The sequence below is a fragment of the Oncorhynchus tshawytscha genome, linkage group LG23, assembly GCF_018296145.1.
Source record: "Oncorhynchus tshawytscha isolate Ot180627B linkage group LG23, Otsh_v2.0, whole genome shotgun sequence".
Lineage (NCBI taxonomy): Eukaryota > Metazoa > Chordata > Actinopteri > Salmoniformes > Salmonidae > Oncorhynchus > Oncorhynchus tshawytscha.
Genome location: NC_056451.1, coordinates 11,571,058 through 11,593,170, shown reverse-complemented (window position 1 = coordinate 11,593,170; position 22,113 = coordinate 11,571,058). Strand labels below are relative to the sequence as shown.

The 22,113-nt window shown below is 39.7% G+C and overlaps 2 protein-coding genes across 2 annotated transcripts in view; both read right to left on the bottom strand.

Annotated features, from left to right (window-relative positions):
* Positions 1-744: 744 nt before the first annotated feature.
* Positions 745-2,460, bottom strand: bola1 (bolA family member 1). Its single transcript, XM_024385353.2, has 2 exons — positions 2,364-2,460; positions 745-1,790 (listed from the first exon to the last, which is right to left on the bottom strand). Exon 2 carries the CDS (start codon positions 1,752-1,754, stop codon positions 1,302-1,304), a length of 453 nt encoding a protein of 150 aa, XP_024241121.1. The 5' UTR covers positions 1,755-1,790; positions 2,364-2,460; the 3' UTR covers positions 745-1,301.
* A 259-nt stretch (positions 2,461-2,719) lies between these two features.
* LOC112222558 (synaptic vesicle glycoprotein 2A) overlaps positions 2,720-22,113 on the bottom strand; it is a 66,354-nt gene continuing 46,960 nt past the window's right edge. The window contains exons 8-13 of the mRNA XM_042304592.1: positions 10,671-10,759; positions 10,117-10,281; positions 9,794-9,927; positions 8,259-8,465; positions 7,677-7,836; positions 2,720-6,982 (exon numbers count right to left, since the gene is read on the bottom strand). Of these exons, the coding sequence (XP_042160526.1) occupies positions 6,799-6,982; positions 7,677-7,836; positions 8,259-8,465; positions 9,794-9,927; positions 10,117-10,281; positions 10,671-10,759 (939 nt within the window). The 3' untranslated portion in view covers positions 2,720-6,798. The remainder of the gene's footprint in view (positions 6,983-7,676; positions 7,837-8,258; positions 8,466-9,793; positions 9,928-10,116; positions 10,282-10,670; positions 10,760-22,113) is intronic.

The window sequence follows — 22,113 nt, the reverse complement described above, 5'->3', positions numbered from 1 at the left end:
AAAATGTTTACTAATTTATCGGAAAAACAACACATTGGGAAAAGATGTTCGTTCACTGTTTGTTTAGGCTATCACCAACAATGTTTTTCGTGTCATTACTCTTACATGTTTTTGTAATAACAGATATTTTGACAGGTCCTGGGGTTGAGGGTAGGACAAGAGGACCTTCACGTTGACACATACAGCCGAGACAGAAATAGAGACACACGGCCATGAAGGGGTTAGGACATGTCATTCTGAGAACCACCAACATCTTTCACCCTGTCGTCTGGCCCCAAGCCATCCACAATAATTAGAAAAGACAGGCTAATAAGTCAAATTGATAACGAAGTAAGTGAACTGTGATACACCCTGTATGTGAGTTAAGACAATCGAGTTTGACCACCTCTATTAACCAACACTTTATATTCCACAATTTGAGTGATTATCCCCTGTTGCTGACACTGACATTTTGGTATGGTGAGAAATGAAATAAAAAGTATTGGATTTAATAATTACCGTATTGAAGAATTGATGAAAGGCAGTGTCATAGGAAAATAATGAAGTCATGTGTCATCATTCCGTCAACTCTGTACTTCACATCAACAGAACATTTGCACATACTGCCCTCACGTGGTACCACTAGTACTACACTTAGTGTTCAGTTTCAAAATCAAAACACAGCACGTTTTTAAACCTATATTGCAGATGTGTATTCAAAGGTAGCATGCAAAACAAAAACATTACAAGCAAAATGTCATCAAATATGTATTTTTATTAGCAGACACCCAAGCCCTTTGGGGGGAATAATGCTAACCACAAAACTGCCCCAATGCACCTTGAGAAAACATTCTTTATTCTGTCTCGACTTCGTGTACTTCTGACCTCACATACAAGACATTGTATTTTCAGACAAAACAGACACACTCCATCACTTCATATCATATAGTTCAATGTACCACATGCTACTGAACTACAAGATCTTGAGGCATTCTAGTGATGGCCACTAAAATGCAAGAGTCTAATCTAAAACCAAACACTTCTTGAATTAAACTGCCAAGAGATCGAAGTGATGCTGCTTATTTAGAAACAATCTCTCAAGCAGTATTGAAATGATATCACACTAGTTTACAACAATGTTAATTGACACCCTCTTCAACTGCAGGCATATGGGGCGTTCAGGCATGTGTTCCAGACCTGAATAAACTTATCAAGGTATTGAACAGACAACACATTTTAATAGATGAGTTAGTGCTGGAACCAAAGCCTGCACAGGCTGTTACTCTCTAGAACCTGGGTTGATGACAACTGAGTTTTGCTGGTCAGTCCCGTCCAGCCTTGAGTTTCTCCTCCACCGTGTGGTCCCCCTTGGATCCTCCCATGCAGGGTGGGCTCTTGGCTATGCTGGGGTTGCTGCCCCACTGCAGGGGTGTCTTGGCCTGGATGGCCAGCGCGTGGACACAGCTCTTCAGCTCCTCGGCTAGGGTCTCGTTGACAAGGCGGTGGCGCTGTAGCAGGGAGAGGCCGTCGAAGCGTGGGCTAACCACCAGGACTCTGAAGTGGGACTCGGATCCAGGGGGCACGGCGTGCATGTGGCTCTCATTGTGGACTTCCAGGTGTTCTGGCTCCAACTGCTGGGTGAGCTTGGTCCGTATGGCCCCCTCCACGGGGCGGTTGGGATCAGGAGCCATGTGGGGTCTGAAGTGGGCTAAGGGCCTGGTGAAGGCGAGGGTGGCGGAGATTGGACAGGCACAGCGGAGAACACTGGGCAGCATCCAGAGGATTTTGGGGAAGGCGACGACTGTAGAAACCTGCAATGAAGAAGTGGTCTCTCTTCAGGTTCAGAAGTTACAATCTTAGAGAAAAAGGTGCTATCTAGAACCTAAAAGGGTTCTTTGGCTGTCCCGTCTGTGGAAAGGGTTCTACATGGAACCTAAAAGGATTCTACCTGGAACCAAATAGGGCACTACCTGGAACCAAAAAGGATTATCCTATGGGGACAGCCGAATAACCCTTTTGGAACCACTGTAGCTTGCATTCAGTAGTTCGCTATCTGCTATTAAGCTAGCTATTTTACAGCAGACTCTGCTTTACATAGCTACAGTATCTGTTAGCTATAGCTACAACATCTATGTTCTTTAGATACATGAAAATGCAATGCTGAGCAACGACGTTTGCTAATTTCTTTCACAACATACTATAACTAGCTACGTTAGCTAGCTAACATTATCTAACTGGCTAGCAAGCTTCTTGCAGTAATCACAGCCACATTGACTGCATTTCGTAGCCTCGAATAGTACCTTAGCTAGTTTGGGTTGTTATTAATAAATGATCAAAGCTGTATTAACCCAAAGTGAGTTGTAATACATGTATTAGTTACCAACCTTTTCACAGTGTCCTCGGTTTTCCAACGTACACAGGAAGTGCTGACTGCTTTGGACTGCCTGGGACTTGTAGTCTTTGTTTGAATTGTAGTCTTTGTAGACGGCCTGGGACTCATATTTCAGCAGTAAATTGTAGTCTTTGTAGGCTAGTAAATCTAGTACTGGTGGAGGTTTGTTGCAAAGTAAAACAAAATCTAAATGAGCTATCATGCCTGTTGGTGAAATTACATTGAACCAACGTGGAATAAGATTGACATCTGTTCCCAGTGGGATGCTGTTCTGACCCCTAGGCACAGAAATCAAGAAATCCATTATATCATTGATGATCAATTCGTTAAATTAAATAATTACAAGTGTTTCATCATTAGGACAGTAGTTTATTTTTCTTTGCTATCCATTGCAGTTCTGAAAATGTCAATTGCACAACAGTGCAAATAAATAAACATAGACAAAAGATAAGAAAAAATCTCACACACAAACTTTATAACAGAATCATGACGTTGTAACATTTAAGTATTCTTCATAACCAGTAGTATTTATTTTGATGTATTTACTTATATTCCATTCTCATTTACAAAATACACAAAATCAAAGACAACATATAATAGTATTCTGTCATTTACACTTCAGTTTTTTTGTCCTTTGTATTTTATTTATGGTTCCACATGTATAGAGTATTGTAATTCCTAATACTATGATCTATACTTACATACAAACAACTACAGATTCTACAGCACAGTACAATGACAGTGATAAATTCTCTGTTACATGAATTAATCACAATATATTCTTATTGACAAAAGCCTGAAAGACCTAGGGGTAGTTTTAGAAGTAAATATTAGCCATTCAGTCCCATTTAGTAGAAGCCAACACACAGCATTTCAGTGGAAAAGGCCCAGCATATAATGTGCTTAATTTCCCAGTAGTCTTTTGGGGAGAGATAAAAGACAAATAATAGAACACTTATTGCTATAATTACATTTTTGCACTCATGATTGACCGTTGACCGAGCAACAAGTTAAGAATACAAAAAAACCCTGTAACAGAATTGAAAATATGCAACTACAGGTACTAGAAACAATCTTGACTTAAAATATCCTGAACTGGTTCACTGAGAGAGTAAATAGATAGTTGAGCATTTCACAGCGTTCCATCTCGTACTATACAACAATAATATTGACATCCTTGTTTATCATTTCATGGGCGGTATAATTAGGACAACATACAGATAGGATATGGAAACACAGATCAGACACATGCTGCAATGCTGAGGCTGATTCTTCAATAACAAATGGAATCTTTTAAGATTACTCTGCTACTTAGAGGAATTGTTAACCAATGTACTTTCCGACAGACTGGCCATCCACGTCCCAGATCAGTTTATAAAAACTGCTCCCCCTACTACAGGAATATTTTCAAGGGGTCAAAGGTTATAAAGACCTATAATATTTATTAATGATCTATGTTATATTTCATGTATTTTAATTTACATATTTAAATCTATATTCCAGTTTTTTTTATGACATAGTATAAACTTAGGACATACAAAAATATTTGGCAATAATAAATGAGAAGTTACTCATGGCACACTTATAGATCGGCAGTCACTAAACCATCAGTGAAAGGTTTGGGTGTGTAGACTAATGCATGTCAATTGTGTGGAATATGCTAGTTTATGGTCATGTAAACATAAAGTAAAGTGAGAGGTTGCTATGTCAATAAATAGTCAACTGTGACAACTGTAAATCAATGCATACTGATTATTTTGTGTGCTGTTCACAACTGCATGCATGACTCATTTGGTACCAATTAATCATTTGGCTACTGTCTTAAAGTGGTCACTTGTAAGCAGTTGTTGTGCATACGTCACCTTCTGTTACCCTTCATGTGCTAGCTACTGATATATTTTATGTCACAAAGGTTTTGGTCTTTTGAAGAATGCAAGGCATTAACAACTGTGCATGTACAGCTAGGTACATTTAGTGCAATGGATTGGTCTTTATCTAGAATTCTGTTAAGTCTACATATGGCTGCTATCCTAAAAAATGGCAGTTTATGATCATTTCCTTTGTTGCTGAATCAGTGCTTTTTGCTTTTCTGTTTGATTCTTTGTAACATGCAATTGTGAACAGACCACACTTGATCAATGTGCTGGCTATAAGGGAAATGGGAAATGTGTTTTGGTACCAAACCAATGTACAGGAAATCTATGGATCAGATATCCCATGAGGACACTGCCCTTAGCAGTGTGTTCAGTCCTAGTCTATCATGTACGATTAAAAACCTCAGCGGAGGTGTGTAACCTGTTAAAATATACCCATATATCATGATGTTCTAAGCTTCAAGGCTGGAAATCAAAGGAAAGTTATACTACTTCTATTTCAATGCTCGGTGAAATGTTTCCCATAAGCATCCAATAGCATCCGATAATGTTCTCCTTCTCATTGAGTTTGAATTCTCATTTTGATCATCCGATCAATAAAGCAGCTTTTACTTGTATCGCCACATCAGTTAATCATACTCCAAGTATCGAATAAAACAACTAATAAACAAGCTATCAAGAATCCACAAAAGAGTAATCAATATTGCAGGTCAAAGTTCAATATTGCACAGGCAAACAAGCACATTCTCACACCCATATCAGAATTATACTCAGAATAAGATATGGGCTATGACATACATGTTAGTGTTTAATGACAGTGCATATATGTGCTTACCACTATAGTCTCTTTTGAAACACATATATTGCACCAAAAGTAAATATATCTAAATGTCTTTCAAACTCAAAACAAATATCAATTTAAATCTACTGAAAATATATCACAATGTTTCACTGAAGTTTAGTATATCCTTTCCATTCCTTTGTGTCTTATTTTCAACTTCATTATTTTCAAGATTTTCACTTCACTTTGAACATCTAGTTCCTGTATCGAAATATCACACAAAAAATAATGAAAACAGATGTTTCAGTTGTGCACATTAAAATGGTTTGATGTGTTTAAGGGATGCGAGAATGTTCCAGAAATCCAAGGTCAATGTTAGAACAGCCGAATGATATCAAAGGCAGTGTGATTTCTCTCTTAAAAGGGACATGGATTCAACATCTAACATCTGACTTATTGATGTCCAGTAACATGATACACTTCAATGCCATTTTCGTATTGTGTTCTATCTTTCTAGCAAACTGTCCATGAATTCACTTACATACTTAAGTTACATGCATACCACTTTCCAAAAACACATTTTGTAAGAGCAAAACATAATGCCTAAGACAGATGGAACAAAGAAGGCATTTGTTACTACAGGATACATGAAGCAAGAATGCCGATTGAACTGTGGGATTTTAAACGTTTGTTTAAAACGTGACAATAGTAATAACTATTGTAACAAGTTTTGACAAGAGTCATATTTGCATCCGCAAACATTTGTGCTTTAAACGTGGAATGTTTGAACAAAAGTGTTGTTCTAAAATGTACATGGAGAACAATATGGGCTGAACAAATTTCAACACAGTCAGAAATGGAGATTGAAGGATTGATTTGAGTGACTGTTTATGATTGACTGAGATAGAATGGCTAGAAAGAATGTTTTAAAGGGAAAAAGCTCAACAGATCACGTTTGTCAACAGTCTCATTCAAACCATAATGAAAGTAAACCTAGAATGTTCTAGCATCTATAAAATGGCAGTTATTTTGTACATAAAGTAAACACAAGACCTTGGAAGGTATGATAAGGAGGAGAGGCCTTGGTTTAACAAGATGTTTTGGTTTACCCATTAAGTCAAAAATGGTTCAAATCAAGGCATAACGCATCATTTTTGACTGACGTTCTCCCATAACAATGTAGACACATGTAGATGGGAAGTGAGCTGAGCTTATCGGAGAAATTGGTCTGAATACAGATCGGATGGCTAGTGGTCATTTCTATTACGGGCTATTGGCATGGCTCATAAACTAGACCCCATGTCCCTACCCCATAACCCCATAAATCTGTCTTCATTTTGGGGACCTGCATCTAAACTAGATCCTCAACCCTCCTAAACACATACACTCAGTGATTAAGATTTCACTGAACAAGCATTAAAGTTGGAACAGCTTCTGTTGGTCTAGGGGCAGAGTTTGGTTGCACTTCCCTTCCTCGACCAACTCACAGCATATTCATGGGGATCAATGTCAAGCAGCGGCAGCACAGTTCCACAGATCTTAGTAGTATAGAGATGTGTCTATCTAAACAGTACATCCAATATCAGGCAATCCACAATATTTACAACTTAGTAGATCTGTGCAGCATCTGCATTGAACTAACTCCTGTGAATAGACTGTGACTTCAATGGGGCGTACAGGGCAGAGTTTAGGGGTTTCTTGGGCTGCTTGTTGTTCACAGTGTGGCTTACTCATTCCGGCCCCCCATGTTGCCCCCTAGGGGTGTGGCCACATTATTGCAGCACCTGGCCCCGTGTCTCCGGCAGCTTGAACGCCAGGAAGCTGCCCGCTGCAAGCGCCCCGGAGGCAAACAGGATGGGCACAGCCTTGGTAATGCCCACGAAAGAGGTGAAGATGCTGATGCCCAACACGGCTGCCAGCTTACAGAGGGCGTTTAGAAAGCCAAACGCTGTGCATCTGGGAGGAGAGAGGAAGATCAGTCAGTTCCATAATGACCTCTATTCAAACAGTCTCAGATTGAACTCATAATGTAACACCTGCAGGAGGATTGTTCAGCCAGATAGGGAGTGCTATTACTCTTTCTGAAATTGGAAAATAATATTTAATCATGGTCAGATATTATTAAGCAATGAGGTATGGGGGGTGTGGTATATTGACCATTTACCACAAACCCCTGAGGTGCCTTATTGCTTTTATAAACTGGTTACCGACATAATTAGAGCAGTAAAAAAAAAGGTTTTGTCATACCCATGGTATACGGTCTGATATACCACGGCTGCCAGCCAATCAGCATTCAGGGCTAGAATTCCGTTAATAATAATGAACAGCCAGTCTGCTATGATGAGATCTCAGAGTTTTGAAATGGCCAGAAATGTTTCAGTCAACCCAGTTTACTGGGATATACAGGATGTTTTAGTATAGGTTGGTTGAGGCAGTGCAGTGTTCACTCATCCATGGGGTGGCAGTAAGGATTCCACCCAGTCTCACACACCACTACCACCGATGCTCTTACACAGTACTACTTCCTCCATTTGCCTCCATCTAGTGTAGCCAATCACATCAAGGCACCACTTTTGCCAGTAAACCCTGGAAGCTACAACCTTCCACAGTGCCAAGGTTTTGGTGTGGCTCTCTGGTTGGGGTTTCCTACCTCTTGTCAGAGGGGTAGAGCTCCACCGTCAGCACGTCCAGGGCATTCCAGGAGGCGATGCTGATGCCCCCGAACAGACAGAGCAGAGCGATCATGGCCGACTCGCTGTTGCCGAACGACAGGAAGAAACAGCTGACACAAGAGATCACACTGGAGCCCGCTGGAGAGCGAGAGGAGGGAAAGAGATGGGGAGGAAGGGAAAGGGAGGGAGATATGGGGTAAGGAGGGGTAGAGAGAAGAAGAGAGGGAAAATGAGTGAATCTATGAATATGTCATTTAATATGACTGCTATTCTTGCTGAATCCATTTTGGCCATTGTGAGACAGGAAATTCTGCCCAATCTACCATAGGTTTTAAACAGACAACATTTTGTTTTCTAGCTCTTAGTGGGAAATTAAAAAACGTTTTTAAAAAGAATAGAAAACAAAGTGATAACTGGCTCAGGCCACAGTGTACTGTGCATTAGTTTGGTCCGCTAGAAAGTGATCTCTATGTGTCGAAGACATGCACCAACACTACGGTGCAAAATCAAATGACACCATTGTAGCCGTGACGACACTGTGCCACTCCTCGCTCTATTACCCAACATCCTCAGCCGTCCAATCTTGTCCATGAGCAGCGCCGACACAATGTTGCCAGGCAACACGGCCAATGTGCCCAGGAAGCTGACAAAGTAAATCATGTAGGCACTGTTCTCGTCGCTGAAGTCGCTAAGCATGCAGCCCTCCTTGTTGTGCAGGAAGGTGCTGTTGACCAGTTTGCTGTTGATCAGCCTGTACTTGAACAGATCTGCAGGGGAGAGAAGGTGGGGAGAGAGGGGAGGGGGGGGGTGTATTGACGAGAATTGTGGTTAAATAGATTCAATGTAGGGATAGACTTTAATGCATTCTGTACTGCTCGGATCTTTAATGTCAGCTATTTCATATGAACACAGTACCATAAACCACAGTCATTCTAACGGATGAACGACAGAATATGAACTGGGGCCTAAGGTTCACATATCTAGGGCCTATTCAATGAGTTACTCAATAAAATACATTCATAATACTGAATTCTTTATTCTACTGTACATAAGAGAACGGTTTGTCCATAGTGTCCAAGCCTAACCTCTGACCTCCAATCTCTAGGTTTTGCTCTGCTGTACTTCTCAGCATAAATCCATCATGTGGTTGTTCCCATAGTGGGTTAACATTCTGCACTATGGCAACAATCTAGCAGCTTCTAGCTCTTAGTGGGAAATCACAGAGGGATTAAGAACTAAAGCAAAAGCAGTGAAATTAGTTTCTAACTCAAATTCAAATGAGTAGCTCCTGCATGGCACTGATAGCAGCAGAGTGATTGCTTGACTAGTCTAATGATGGACAAACACCTAACAGAATGAGAGGGAGGCGTTTAGATAGTCCCTATCGTACGCTCTGATAACGTCTTGAGAGAGAGAGAGAGAGAAAGAGAGAGAGAAAGAGAGAGAGAGGCTTAAGCCATTATAGGCTTGTGTTTGGCTGATAGTAGGTTCCTATTATTGAGTGTGTAATGTCAGAGATGAAATTGGATTCTGCCACTGGATCGAGAGGACTTCAAGCTCATCAATATTACCCATCTTTTGTCATCAGCCATACAGATGAATCATCTTCTTGTGCAGGCTGCTTTTTGTTCTGGAAAAATCTATCATTCAGTTTGAGATGACTGACAGTTATGTAATATGCAGGCTGAAGTCAAATAGGATTTGGGGCTGTGTTGCTAGGATACCTCTCTCTGTCGGCATTGCTACATTATGTTACATGGCCAGGGAGTAGAGTGACGGTAATTGAGCCATTTTGTCTTGTGTGAAGCATATAATTGGAGCTGATTCTCTGCTCTGTTTCTGGCTCTGTTTCTGTAAGAGAGGTTGAACACCTTAGTAAGAAATGCATAAGATCTATATGAACAACGTGAGACATTTATAGCTCCGTAGACAAAATATGGTAGACAATTGTATTTTCTCTGTCAATCAAACACAGAAGCCACTAACACGATTGAGATTACAGTACTTAGATGAGTTAATGAAGGAAAACCCCAAAACAAGACATACACAACTTATAATTCCAACAAACACTGATACAACACTCTCATCTGCAGACCTGTGTTGTAGAAGAGGGTAGCAATAAAGGTGCAGTTCTTGAAGAAGGTGTTGCTGGAGGTGATGTCTTCAAAGTAGCACTCCTCAAACAGAGAATCCTCGAACACCATGGACTTCATCTTCAGATTCATAAACCTGACAGAGAGATAGAGAGACAGAGAGAGAGATCAGGACAGAGAGAGAGAGTGTGAGAGACAGAGAAAGAGTTTGTTTTAACATCAGAATGACTGATAGACCATTGACCTATTTCCTGTATGAATGGCTTGGTACCCTGCTGTGTTCCTATGACAACACTGATGAGGGAAGAGGGAAAGGGGGACCTACTTGTTGTTGAAGTACTCTCCGTTGCGGTGCACCTGGTTCTCCAGGGTGAAGTTGAAGGTGACGTGCTCCACCTTCTCCTTGATGAAGACCTTGGTGCGCGAGGAGTACTCCTGCTTCTGGAGATACTTGATCATGTCAGGGAACCACACTGTCAGCCCATAGTAACTGAGGGAGAGAAGGGAGATGGATGTTAAGACAGACGTAGGGATCATGATGATATACTTAACATAATCCACTTAGAAGGGATAGGACACTAACTACATCATCAATATCAGTAATGTAAAACTACATTTTCACTTGAGACAGACAACATCTAATCAAAGTGTGTTGGTCACATACGCAGATTTGCAGGTGTTATAGCAGGTGTAGTGAAATGCTTATGTTACTAGCCCCAACAGTGCAGCAGAATGCCTCGCGAATACAATAATAGTACACAAATAATCTAAAAATCTAAACAAGAAATCAAGTTAGTTTATTATACCATTAATTCCTTCTATGCGGATCTAACTTTGGCTGTATATTATCTGAAAACAGTTTTGAGAGCTTGACTTTACCTGAACGACATAGAGAACCACACAGCCATCATCATGAGAGTGGTGCGACGGTACTCGGGAGAGAATATGGCCAGGAAGTTGCTCCACACCTACAGGGAGGTTCACACACACACACACACACACACACACACACACACACACACACACACACACACACACACACACACACACACACACACACACACAAACAATATATCTCAAAGGAAGTCTTCTACAACCTACAACAGCATTAAAAGAACATAAAGTTCCACGTTCCACACAAGCCAGCAGTAAACACAGCTAGTAAACATAGCTAGGGAATCTCTGTACACAGGCACTTTATAAACAACGGGGTCTGATATACAAACAATCGTTCCAGTCTCTCACTCTGTAGTTAAGAGCATATAAACATAAACCTACTCCATTCTCTTTGACAGTAATAGCAGTGTTGATTGTCATTCAGGGAAGTATGAGAGACTATAGGTGGAAGGTATCCTAGCGGTTAGAGCGTTGGGCCAGTCACAGAAAGGTCGCTGGTTTGAATACCTGAGCCAACAAGGTGAAAAATCTGTTGATCTGCCCTTGAGCAAGGTACTTAACCCTAATTTGCTCCAGGGGAGCTGTACTACCATGGCTGACCCTGAAAAACAACACATTTCACTGCACCTATCTGGTGTATGTGACAATAAAACATATTGTTTTGGTATACAGATGCTATTTAGATTGAGCTAGAATATAACACCTTTTCATTAGACCAATGATGAGCATTCAAAATGTAGAAGGATGGATAATCCTCCCATTCTTGTTAAACTATTCACTCAATTTAGCCCCAGTTGTCCAAAGATCCTTAGGAGAGCAAGTGAAACATTACGTTCGTCTCTGGTTTAGCTGTTGATTACCAGTATGATCCTATGTTACCTGGTTGAACAGGTGATTAAGGTAGAGTATGTTACCTGGTTGAACAGGTGATTAAGGTAGAGTATGTTACCTGGTTGAACAGGTTATTAAGGTAGAGTATGTTACCTGGTTAAACAGGTTATTAAGGTAGAGTATGTTACCTGGTTGAACAGGTTATTAAGGTAGAGTATGTTACCTGGTTGAACAGGTTATTAAGGTAGAGTATGTTACCTGGTTGAACAGGTTATTAAGGTAGAGTATGTTACCTGGTTGAACAGGTTATTAAGGTAGAGTATGTTACCTGGTTGAACAGGTTATTAAGGTAGAGTATGTTACCTGGTTGAACAGGTGATTAAGGTAGAGTATGTTAACTGGTTGAACAGGTGATTAAGGTAGAGTATGTTACCTGGTTGAACAGGTTATTAAGGTAGAGTATGTTACCTGGTTAAACAGGTTATTAAGGTAGAGTATGTTACCTGGTTGAACAGGTTATTAAGGTAGAGTATGTTACCTGGTTGAACAGGTTATTAAGGTAGAGTATGTTACCTGGTTGAACAGGTTATTAAGGTAGAGTATGTTACCTGGTTGAACAGGTTATTAAGGTAGAGTATGTTACCTGGTTGAACAGGTTATTAAGGTAGAGTATGTTACCTGGTTGAACAGGTGATTAAGGTAGAGTATGTTACCTGGTTGAACAGGTTATTAAGGTAGAGTATGTTACCTGGTTGAACAGGTTATTAAGGTAGAGTATGTTATCTGGTTAAACAGGTTATTAAGGTAGAGTATGTTACCTGGTTGAACAGGTTATTAAGGTAGAGTATGTTACCTGGTTGAACAGGTTATTAAGGTAGAGTATGTTACCTGGTTGAACAGGGTAAGGTAGAGTATGTTACCTGGTTGAACAGGTTAAGGTAGAGTATGTTACCTGGTTGAACAGGTTAAGGTAGAGTATGTTACCTGGTTGAACAGGTTATTAAGGTAGAGTATGTTACCTGGTTGAACAGGTTAAGGTAGAGTATGTTACCTGGTTGAACAGGTTAAGGTAGAGTATGTTACCTGGTTGAACAGGTTATTAAGGTAGAGTATGTTACCTGGTTGTACAGGTTATTAAGGTAGAGTATGTTACCTGGTTGAACAGGTTATTAAGGTAGAGTATGTTACCTGGTTGAACAGGTTATTAAGGTAGAGTATGTTACCTGGTAGAACAGGGTAAGGTTCAGTATGTTACCTGGTTGAACAGGTTAAGGTAGAGTATGTTACCTGGTTGAACAGGTTAAGGTAGAGTATGTTACCTGGTTGAACAGGTTAAGGTAGAGTATGTTACCTGGTTGAACAGGTTATTAAGGTAGAGTATGTTACCTGGTTGAACAGGTTAAGGTAGAGTATGTTACCTGGTTGAACAGGTTATTAAGGTAGAGTATGCAACCTGGTTGAACAGGTTATTAAGGTAGAGTATGTTACCTGGATGAACAGGTTATTAAGGTAGAGTATGTTACCTGGATGAACAGGTTAAGGTAGATTACGTTACCTGGTTGGACAGGTTAAAGTAGAGTATGTTACCTGGTTGAACAGGTTATTAAGGTAGAGTGTGTTACCTGGTTGAACAGGTTATTAAAGTAGAGTATGTTACCTGGTTGAACAGGGTAAGGTAGAGTATGTTACCTGGTTGAACAGGTCATTAAGGTAGAGTATGTTACCTGGTTGAACAGGTTATTAAGGTAGAGTATGTTACCTGGTTGAACAGGTTATTAAGGTAGAGTATGTTACCTGGTTGAACAGGTTATTAAGGTAGAGTATGTTACCTGGTTGAACAGGTTATTAAGGTAGAGTATGTTACCTGGTTGAACAGGTTAAGGTAGAGTATGTTACATGGTTGAACAGGTTAAGGTAGAGTATGTTACATGGTTGAACAGGTTATTAAGGTAGAGTATGTTACCTGGTTGAACAGGTTATTAAAGTAGAGTATGTTACCTGGTTGAACAGGGTAAGGTAGAGTATGTTACCTGGTTGAACAGGTTATTAAGGTAGAGTATGTTACCTGGTTGAACAGGTTATTAAGGTAGAGTATGTTACCTGGTTGAACAGGTTATTAAGGTAGAGTATGTTACCTGGTTGAACAGGTTATTAAGGTAGAGTATGTTACATGGTTGAACAGGGTAAGGTAGAGTATGTTACCTGGTTGAACAGGTTATTAAGGTAGAGTATGTTACCTGGTTGAACAGGTTAAGGTAGAGTATGTTACCTGGTTGAACAGGTTATTAAGGTAGAGTATGTTACCTGGTTGAACAGGTTATTAAAGTAGAGTATGTTACCTGGTTGAACAGGGTAGGTAGTATGTTACCTGGTTGAACAGGTTAGAGTATATGTTACCTGGTTGAACAGGTTATTAAGGTAGAGTATGTTACCTGGTTGAACAGGTTATTAAGGTAGAGTATGTTACCTGGTTGAACAGGTTATTAAGGTAGAGTATGTTACCTGGTTGAACAGGGTATTAAGGTAGAGTATGTTACATGGCTGAACAGGATAAGGTGAGTATGTTACCTGGTTGGACAGGTTAAAGTAGAGTATGTTACCTGGTTGAACAGGTTATTAAGGTAGAGTATGTTACCTGGTTGAACAGGTTATTAAAGTAGAGTATGTTACCTGGTTGAACAGGGTAAGGTAGAGTATGTTACCTGGTTGAACAGGTTATTAAGGTAGAGTATGTTACCTGGTTGAACAGGTTATTAAGGTAGAGTATGTTACCTGGTTGAACAGGTTATTAAGGTAGAGTATGTTACCTGGTTGAACAGGTTATTAAGGTAGAGTATGTTACCTGGTTGAACAGGTTAAGGTAGAGTATGTTACCTGGTTGAACAGGTTATTAAGGTAGAGTATGTTACCTGGTTGAACAGGTTATTAAAGTAGAGTATGTTACCTGGTTGAACAGGGTAAGGTAGAGTATGTTACCTGGTTGAACAGGTTATTAAGGTAGAGTATGTTACCTGGTTGAACAGGTTATTAAGGTAGAGTATGTTACCTGGTTGAACAGGTTATTAAGGTAGAGTATGTTACCTGGTTGAACAGGTTATTAAGGTAGAGTATGTTACCTGGTTGAACAGGGTAAGGTTGAGTATGTTACCTGGTTGAACAGGTTATTAAGGTAGAGTATGTTACCTGGTTGAACAGGTTAAGGTAGAGTATGTTACCTGGTTGAACAGGTTATTAAGGTAGAGTATGTTACCTGGTTGAACAGGTTATTAAAGTAGAGTATGTTACCTGGTTGAACAGGGTAAGGTAGAGTATGTTACCTGGTTGAACAGGTTATTAAGGTAGAGTATGTTACCTGGTTGAACAGGTTATTAAGGTAGAGTATGTTACCTGGTTGAACAGGTTATTAAGGTAGAGTATGTTACCTGGTTGAACAGGGTAAGGTTGAGTATGTTACCTGGTTGAACAGGTTATTAAGGTAGAGTATGTTACCTGGTTGAACAGGGTAAGGTAGAGTATGTTACCTGGTTGAACAGGTTAAGGTAGAGTATGTTACCTGGTTGAACAGGTTAAGGTAGAGTATGTTACCTGGTTGAACAGGTTATTAAGGTAGAGTATGTTACCTGGTTGAACAGGTTAAGGTAGAGTATGTTACCTGGTTGAACAGGTTATTAAGGTAGAGTATGCAACCTGGTTGAACAGGTTATTAAGGTAGAGTATGTTACCTGGATGAACAGGTTATTAAGGTAGAGTATGTTACCTGGATGAACAGGTTAAGGTAGATTACGTTACCTGGTTGGACAGGTTAAAGTAGAGTATGTTACCTGGTTGAACAGGTTATTAAGGTAGAGTGTGTTACCTGGTTGAACAGGTTATTAAAGTAGAGTATGTTACCTGGTTGAACAGGGTAAGGTAGAGTATGTTACCTGGTTGAACAGGTCATTAAGGTAGAGTATGTTACCTGGATGAACAGGTTATTAAGGTAGAGTATGTTACCTGGATGAACAGGTTAAGGTAGAGTATGTTACCTGGTTGAACAGGTTAAGGTAGAGTAAGTTACCTGGTTGAACAGGTTAACCTGGTTGAACAGGTAGAGTATGTTACCTGGTTGAATAGGTTATTAAAGTAGAGTATGTTTCCTGGTTGACCAGGGTAAGGTAGAGTATGTTACCTGGTTGAACAGGTTAAGGTAGAGTATGTTACCTGGTTGAACAGGTTAAGGTAGAGTATGTTACCTGGTTGAACAGGTTAAAGTAGAGTATGTTACCTGGTTGAATAGGTTATTAAGGTAGAGTATGTTACATGGTTGAACAGGTTAAGGTAGAGTATGTTACCTGGTTGAACAGGTTAAGGTAGAGTATGTTACCTGGTTGAACAGGTTATTAAGGTAGAGTATGCAACCTTCTTGAACAGGTTATTAAGGTAGAGTATGTTACCTGGATGAACAGGTTATTAAGGTAGAGTATGTTACCTGGATGAACAGGTTAAGGTAGATTACGTTACCTGGTTGGACAGGTTAAAGTAGAGTATGTTACCTGGTTGAACAGGTTATTAAGGTAGAGTGTGTTACCTGGTTGAACAGGTTATTAAAGAAGACTATGTTACCTGGTTGAACAGGGTAAGGTAGAGTATGTTACCTGGTTGAACAGGTTATTAAGGTAGAGTATGTTACCTGGTTGAACAGGTTAAGGTAGAGTATGTTACATGGTTGAACAGGTTATTAAGGTAGAGTATGTTACCTGGTTGAACAGGTTATTAAAGTAGAGTATGTTACCTGGTTGAACAGGGTAAGGTAGAGTATGTTACCTGGTTGAACAGGTTATTAAGGTAGAGTATGTTACCTGGTTGAACAGGTTATTAAGGTAGAGTATGTTACCTGGATGAACAGGTTATTAAGGTAGAGTATGTTACCTGGATGAACAGGTTAAGGTAGATTACGTTACCTGGTTGGACAGGTTAAAGTAGAGTATGTTACCTGGTTGAACAGGTTATTAAGGTAGAGTATGTTACCTGGTTGAACAGGTTATTAAGGTAGAGTATGTTACCTGGTTGAACAGGTTATTAAGGTAGAGTATGTTACCTGGTTGAACAGGTTATTATTAAGGTAGAGTATGTTACCTGGTTGAACAGGTTAAGGTAGAGTATGTTACATGGTTGAACAGGTTATTAAGGTAGAGTATGTTACCTGGTTGAACAGGTTATTAAAGTAGAGTATGTTACCTGGTTGAACAGGGTACGGTAGAGTATGTTACCTGGTTGAACAGGTTATTAAGGTAGAGTATGTTACCTGGTTGAACAGGTTATTAAGGTAGAGTATGTTACCTGGTTGAACAGGTTATTAAGGTAGAGTATGTTACCTGGTTGAACAGGTTATTAAGGTAGAGTATGTTACCTGGTTGAACAGGTTAAGGTAGTGTATGTTACCTGGTTGAACAGGTTATTAAGGTAGAGTATGTTACCTGGTTGAACAGGTTATTAAAGTAGAGTATGTTACCTGGTTGAACAGGGTAAGGTAGAGTATGTTACCTGGTTGAACAGGTTATTAAGGTAGAGTATGTTACCTGGTTGAACAGGTTATTAAGGTAGAGTATGTTACCTGGTTGAACAGGTTATTAAGGTAGAGTATGTTACCTGGTTGAACAGGGTAAGGTTGAGTATGTTACCTGGTTGAACCTGGTTGAACAGGTTATTAAGGTAGAGGTATGTTACCTGGTTGAACAGGTTAAGGTAGAGTATGTTACCTGGTTGAACAGGTTAAAGTAGTATGTTACCTGGTTGAACAGGTTATTAAGGTAGAGTATGTTACATGGCTGAACAGGATAAGGTAGAGTATGTTACCTGGTTGAACAGGTTAAGGTAGAGTATGTTACCTGGTTGAACAGGTTAAGGTAGAGTATGTTACCTGGTTGAACAGGTTATTAAGGTAGAATATGCAACCTGGTTGAACAGGTTATTAAGGTAGAGTATGTTACCTGGATGAACAGGTTATTAAGGTAGAGTATGTTACCTGGATGAACAGGTTAAGGTAGAGTATGTTACCTGGTTGAACAGGTTAAGGTAGAGTAAGTTACCTGGTTGAACAGGTTATTAAGGTAGAGTATGCAACCTGGTTGAACAGGTTATTAAGGTAGAGTATGTTACCTGCTTGAACAGGTTATTAAGGTAGAGTATGTTACCTGGTTGAACAGGGTAAGGTTGAGTATGTTACCTGGTTGAACAGGTTATTAAGGTAGAGTATGTTACTGGTTGAACATGTTAAGGTAGAGTATGTTACCTGGTTGAACAGGTTATTAAGGTAGAGTATGTTACCTGGTTGAACAGGGTAAGGTTGAGTATGTTACCTGGTTGAACAGGTTATTAAGGTAGAGTATGTTACCTGGTTGAACAGGTTATTAAGGTAGAGTATGTTACCTGGTTGAACAGGTTAAGGTAGAGTATGTTACCTGGTTGAACAGGTTAAGGTAGAGTATGTTACCTGGTTGAACAGGTTATTAAGGTAGAGTATGTTACCTGGTTGAACAGGTTAAGGTAGAGTATGTTACCTGGTTGAACAGGTTATTAAGGTAGAGTATGCAACCTTCTTGAACAGGTTATTAAGGTAGAGTATGTTACCTGGATGAACAGGTTATTAAGGTAGAGTATGTTACCTGGATGAACAGGTTAAGGTAGATTACGTTACCTGGTTGGACAGGTTAAAGTAGAGTATGTTACCTGGTTGAACAGGTTATTAAGGTAGAGTGTGTTACCTGGTTGAACAGGTTATTAAAGAAGACTATGTTACCTGGTTGAACAGGTTAAGGTAGAGTATGTTACCTGGTTGAACAGGTTATTAAGGTAGAGTATGTTACCTGGTTGAACAGGTTAAGGTAGAGTATGTTACATGGTTGAACAGGTTATTAAGGTAGAGTATGTTACCTGGTTGAACAGGTTATTAAAGTAGAGTATGTTACCTGGTTGAACAGGGTAAGGTAGAGTATGTTACCTGGTTGAACAGGTTAAGGTAGAGTATGTTACCTGGTTGAACAGGTTATTAAGGTAGAGTATGTTACCTGGTTGAACAGGTTATTAAGGTAGAGTATGTTACCTGGTTGAACAGGTTATTAAGGTAGAGTATGTTACCTGGTTGAACAGGGTAAGGTTGAGTATGTTACCTGGTTGAACAGGTTATTAAGGTAGAGTATGTTACCTGGTTGAACAGGTTATTAAGGTAGAGTATGTTACCTGGTTGAACAGGTTATTAAGGTAGAGTATGTTACCTGGTTGAACAGGGTAAGGTTGAGTATGTTACCTGGTTGAACAGGTTATTAAGGTAGAGTATGTTACCTGGTTGAACAGGTTAAGGTAGAGTATGTTACCTGGTTGAACAGGTTAAAGTAGAGTATGTTACCTGGTTGAACAGGTTATTAAGGTAGAGTATGTTACCTGGTTGAACAGGGTAAGGTAGAGTATGTTACCTGGTTGAACAGGTTATTAAGGTAGAGTATGTTACCTGGTTGAACAGGTTATTAAGGTAGAGTATGTCACCTGGTTGAACAGGTTATTAAGGTAGAGTATGTTACCTGGTTGAACAGGGTAAGGTAGAGTATGTTACATGGCTGAACAGGATAAGGTAGAGTATGTTACCTGGTTGAACAGGTTAAGGTAGAGTATGTTACCTGGTTGAACAGGTTAAGGTAGAGTATGTTACCTGGTTGAACAGGTTATTAAGGTAGAGTATGTTACCTGGTTGAACAGGTTAAGGTAGAGTATGTTACCTGGTTGAACAGGTTATTAAGGTAGATTACGTTACCTGGTTGGACAGGTTAAAGTAGAGTATGTTACCTGGTTGAACAGGTTATTAAGGTAGAGTGTGTTACCTGGTTGAACAGGTTATTAAAGAAGACTATGTTACCTGGTTGAACAGGGTAAGGTAGAGTATGTTACCTGGTTGAACAGGTTATTAAGGTAGAGTATGTTACCTGGTTGAACAGGTTAAGGTAGAGTATGTTACATGGTTGAACAGGTTATTAAGGTAGAGTATGTTACCTGGTTGAACAGGTTATTAAAGTAGAGTATGTTACCTGGTTGAACAGGGTAAGGTAGAGTATGTTACCTGGTTGAACAGGCTATTAAGGTAGAGTATGTTACCTGGTTGAACAGGTTATTAAGGTAGAGTATGTTACCTGGTTGAACAGGTTATTAAGGTAGAGTATGTTACCTGGTTGAACAGGTTATTAAGGTAGAGTATGTTACCTGGTTGAACAGGGTAAGGTTGAGTATGTTACCTGGTTGAACAGGTTATTAAGGTAGAGTATGTTACCTGGTTGAACAGGTTATTAAAGTAGAGTATGTTACCTGGTTGAACAGGGTAAGGTAGAGTATGTTACCTGGTTGAACAGGTTATTAAGGTAGAGTATGTTACCTGGTTGAACAGGTTATTAAGGTAGAGTATGTTACCTGGTTGAACAGGTTATTAAGGTAGAGTATGTTACCTGGTTGAACAGGGTAAGGTTGAGTATGTTACCTGGTTGAACAGGTTATTAAGGTAGAGTATGTTACCTGGTTGAACAGGTTAAGGTAGAGTATGTTACCTGGTTGAACAGGTTAAAGTAGAGTATGTTACCTGGTTGAACAGGTTATTAAGGTAGAGTATGTTACATGGCTGAACAGGATAAGGTAGAGTATGTTACCTGGTTGAACAGGTTAAGGTAGAGTATGTTACCTGGTTGAACAGGTTAAGGTAGAGTATGTTACCTGGTTGAACAGGTTATTAAGGTAGAGTATGCAACCTGGTTGAACAGGTTATTAAGGTAGAGTATGTTACCTGGATGAACAGGTTATTAAGGTAGAGTATGTTACCTGGATGAACAGGTTAAGGTAGAGTATGTTACCTGGTTGAACAGGTTAAGGTAGAGTAAGTTACCTGGTTGAACAGGTTATTAAGGTAGAGTATGCAACCTGGTTGAACAGGTTATTAAGGTAGAGTATGTTACCTGCTTGAACAGGTTATTAAGGTAGAGTATGTTACCTGGTTGAACAGGGTAAGGTTGAGTATGTTACCTGGTTGAACAGGTTATTAAGGTAGAGTATGTTACTTGGTTGAACATGTTAAGGTAGAGTATGTTACCTGGTTGAACAGGTTATTAAGGTAGAGTATGTTACCTGGTTGAACAGGGTAAGGTTGAGTATGTTACCTGGTTGAACAGGTTATTAAGGTAGAGTATGTTACCTGGTTGAACAGGTTATTAAGGTAGAGTATGTTACCTGGTTGAACAGGTTAAGGTAGAGTATGTTACCTGGTTGAACAGGTTAAGGTAGAGTATGTTACCTGGTTGAACAGGTTATTAAGGTAGAGTATGTTACCTGGTTGAACAGGTTAAGGTAGAGTATGTTACCTGGTTGAACAGGTTATTAAGGTAGAGTATGCAACCTTCTTGAACAGGTTATTAAGGTAGAGTATGTTACCTGGATGAACAGGTTATTAAGGTAGAGTATGTTACCTGGATGAACAGGTTAAGGTAGATTACGTTACCTGGTTGGACAGGTTAAAGTAGAGTATGTTACCTGGTTGAACAGGTTATTAAGGTAGAGTGTGTTACCTGGTTGAACAGGTTATTAAAGAAGAGTATGTTACCTGGTTGAACAGGGTAAGGTAGAGTATGTTACCTGGTTGAACAGGTTATTAAGGTAGAGTATGTTACCTGGTTGAACAGGTTAAGGTAGAGTATGTTACATGGTTGAACAGGTTATTAAGGTAGAGTATGTTACCTGGTTGAACAGGTTATTAAAGTAGAGTATGTTACCTGGTTGAACAGGGTAAGGTAGAGTATGTTACCTGGTTGAACAGGTTATTAAGGTAGAGTATGTTACCTGGTTGAACAGGTTATTAAGGTAGAGTATGTTACCTGGTTGAACAGGTTATTAAGGTAGAGTATGTTACCTGGTTGAACAGGTTATTAAGGTAGAGTATGTTACCTGGTTGAACAGGGTAAGGTTGAGTATGTTACCTGGTTGAACAGGTTATTAAGGTAGAGTATGTTACCTGGTTGAACAGGTTATTAAGGTAGAGTATGTTACCTGGTTGAACAGGTTATTAAGGTAGAGTATGTTACCTGGTTGAACAGGTTAAGGTAGAGTATGTTACCTGGTTGAACAGGTTATTAAGGTAGAGTATGTTACCTGGTTGAACAGGTTAAGGTAGAGTATGTTACCTGGTTGAACAGGTTAAGGTAGAGTATGTTACCTGGTTGAACAGGTTATTAAGGTAGAGTATGCAACCTGGTTGAACAGGTTATTAAGGTAGAGTATGTTACCTGGATGAACAGGTTATTAAGGTAGAGTATGTTACCTGGATGAACAGGTTAAGGTAGAGTATGTTACCTGGTTGAACAGGTTAAGGTAGAGTAAGTTACCTGGTTGAACAGGTTATTAAGGTAGAGTATGCAACCTGGTTGAACAGGTTATTAAGGTAGAGTATGTTACCTGGTTGAACAGGTTATTAAGGTAGAGTATGTTACCTGGTTGAACAGGGTAAGGTTGAGTATGTTACCTGGTTGAATAGGTTATTAAGGTAGAGTATGTTACTTGGTTGAACATGTTAAGGTAGAGTATGTTACCT

Excerpts from the sequence above, each read along its gene's own strand:
- bola1 (XM_024385353.2), bottom strand. The coding sequence starts at position 1,754 with ATGCTGCCCAGTGTTCTCCGCTGTGCCTGTCCAATCTCCGCCACCCTC.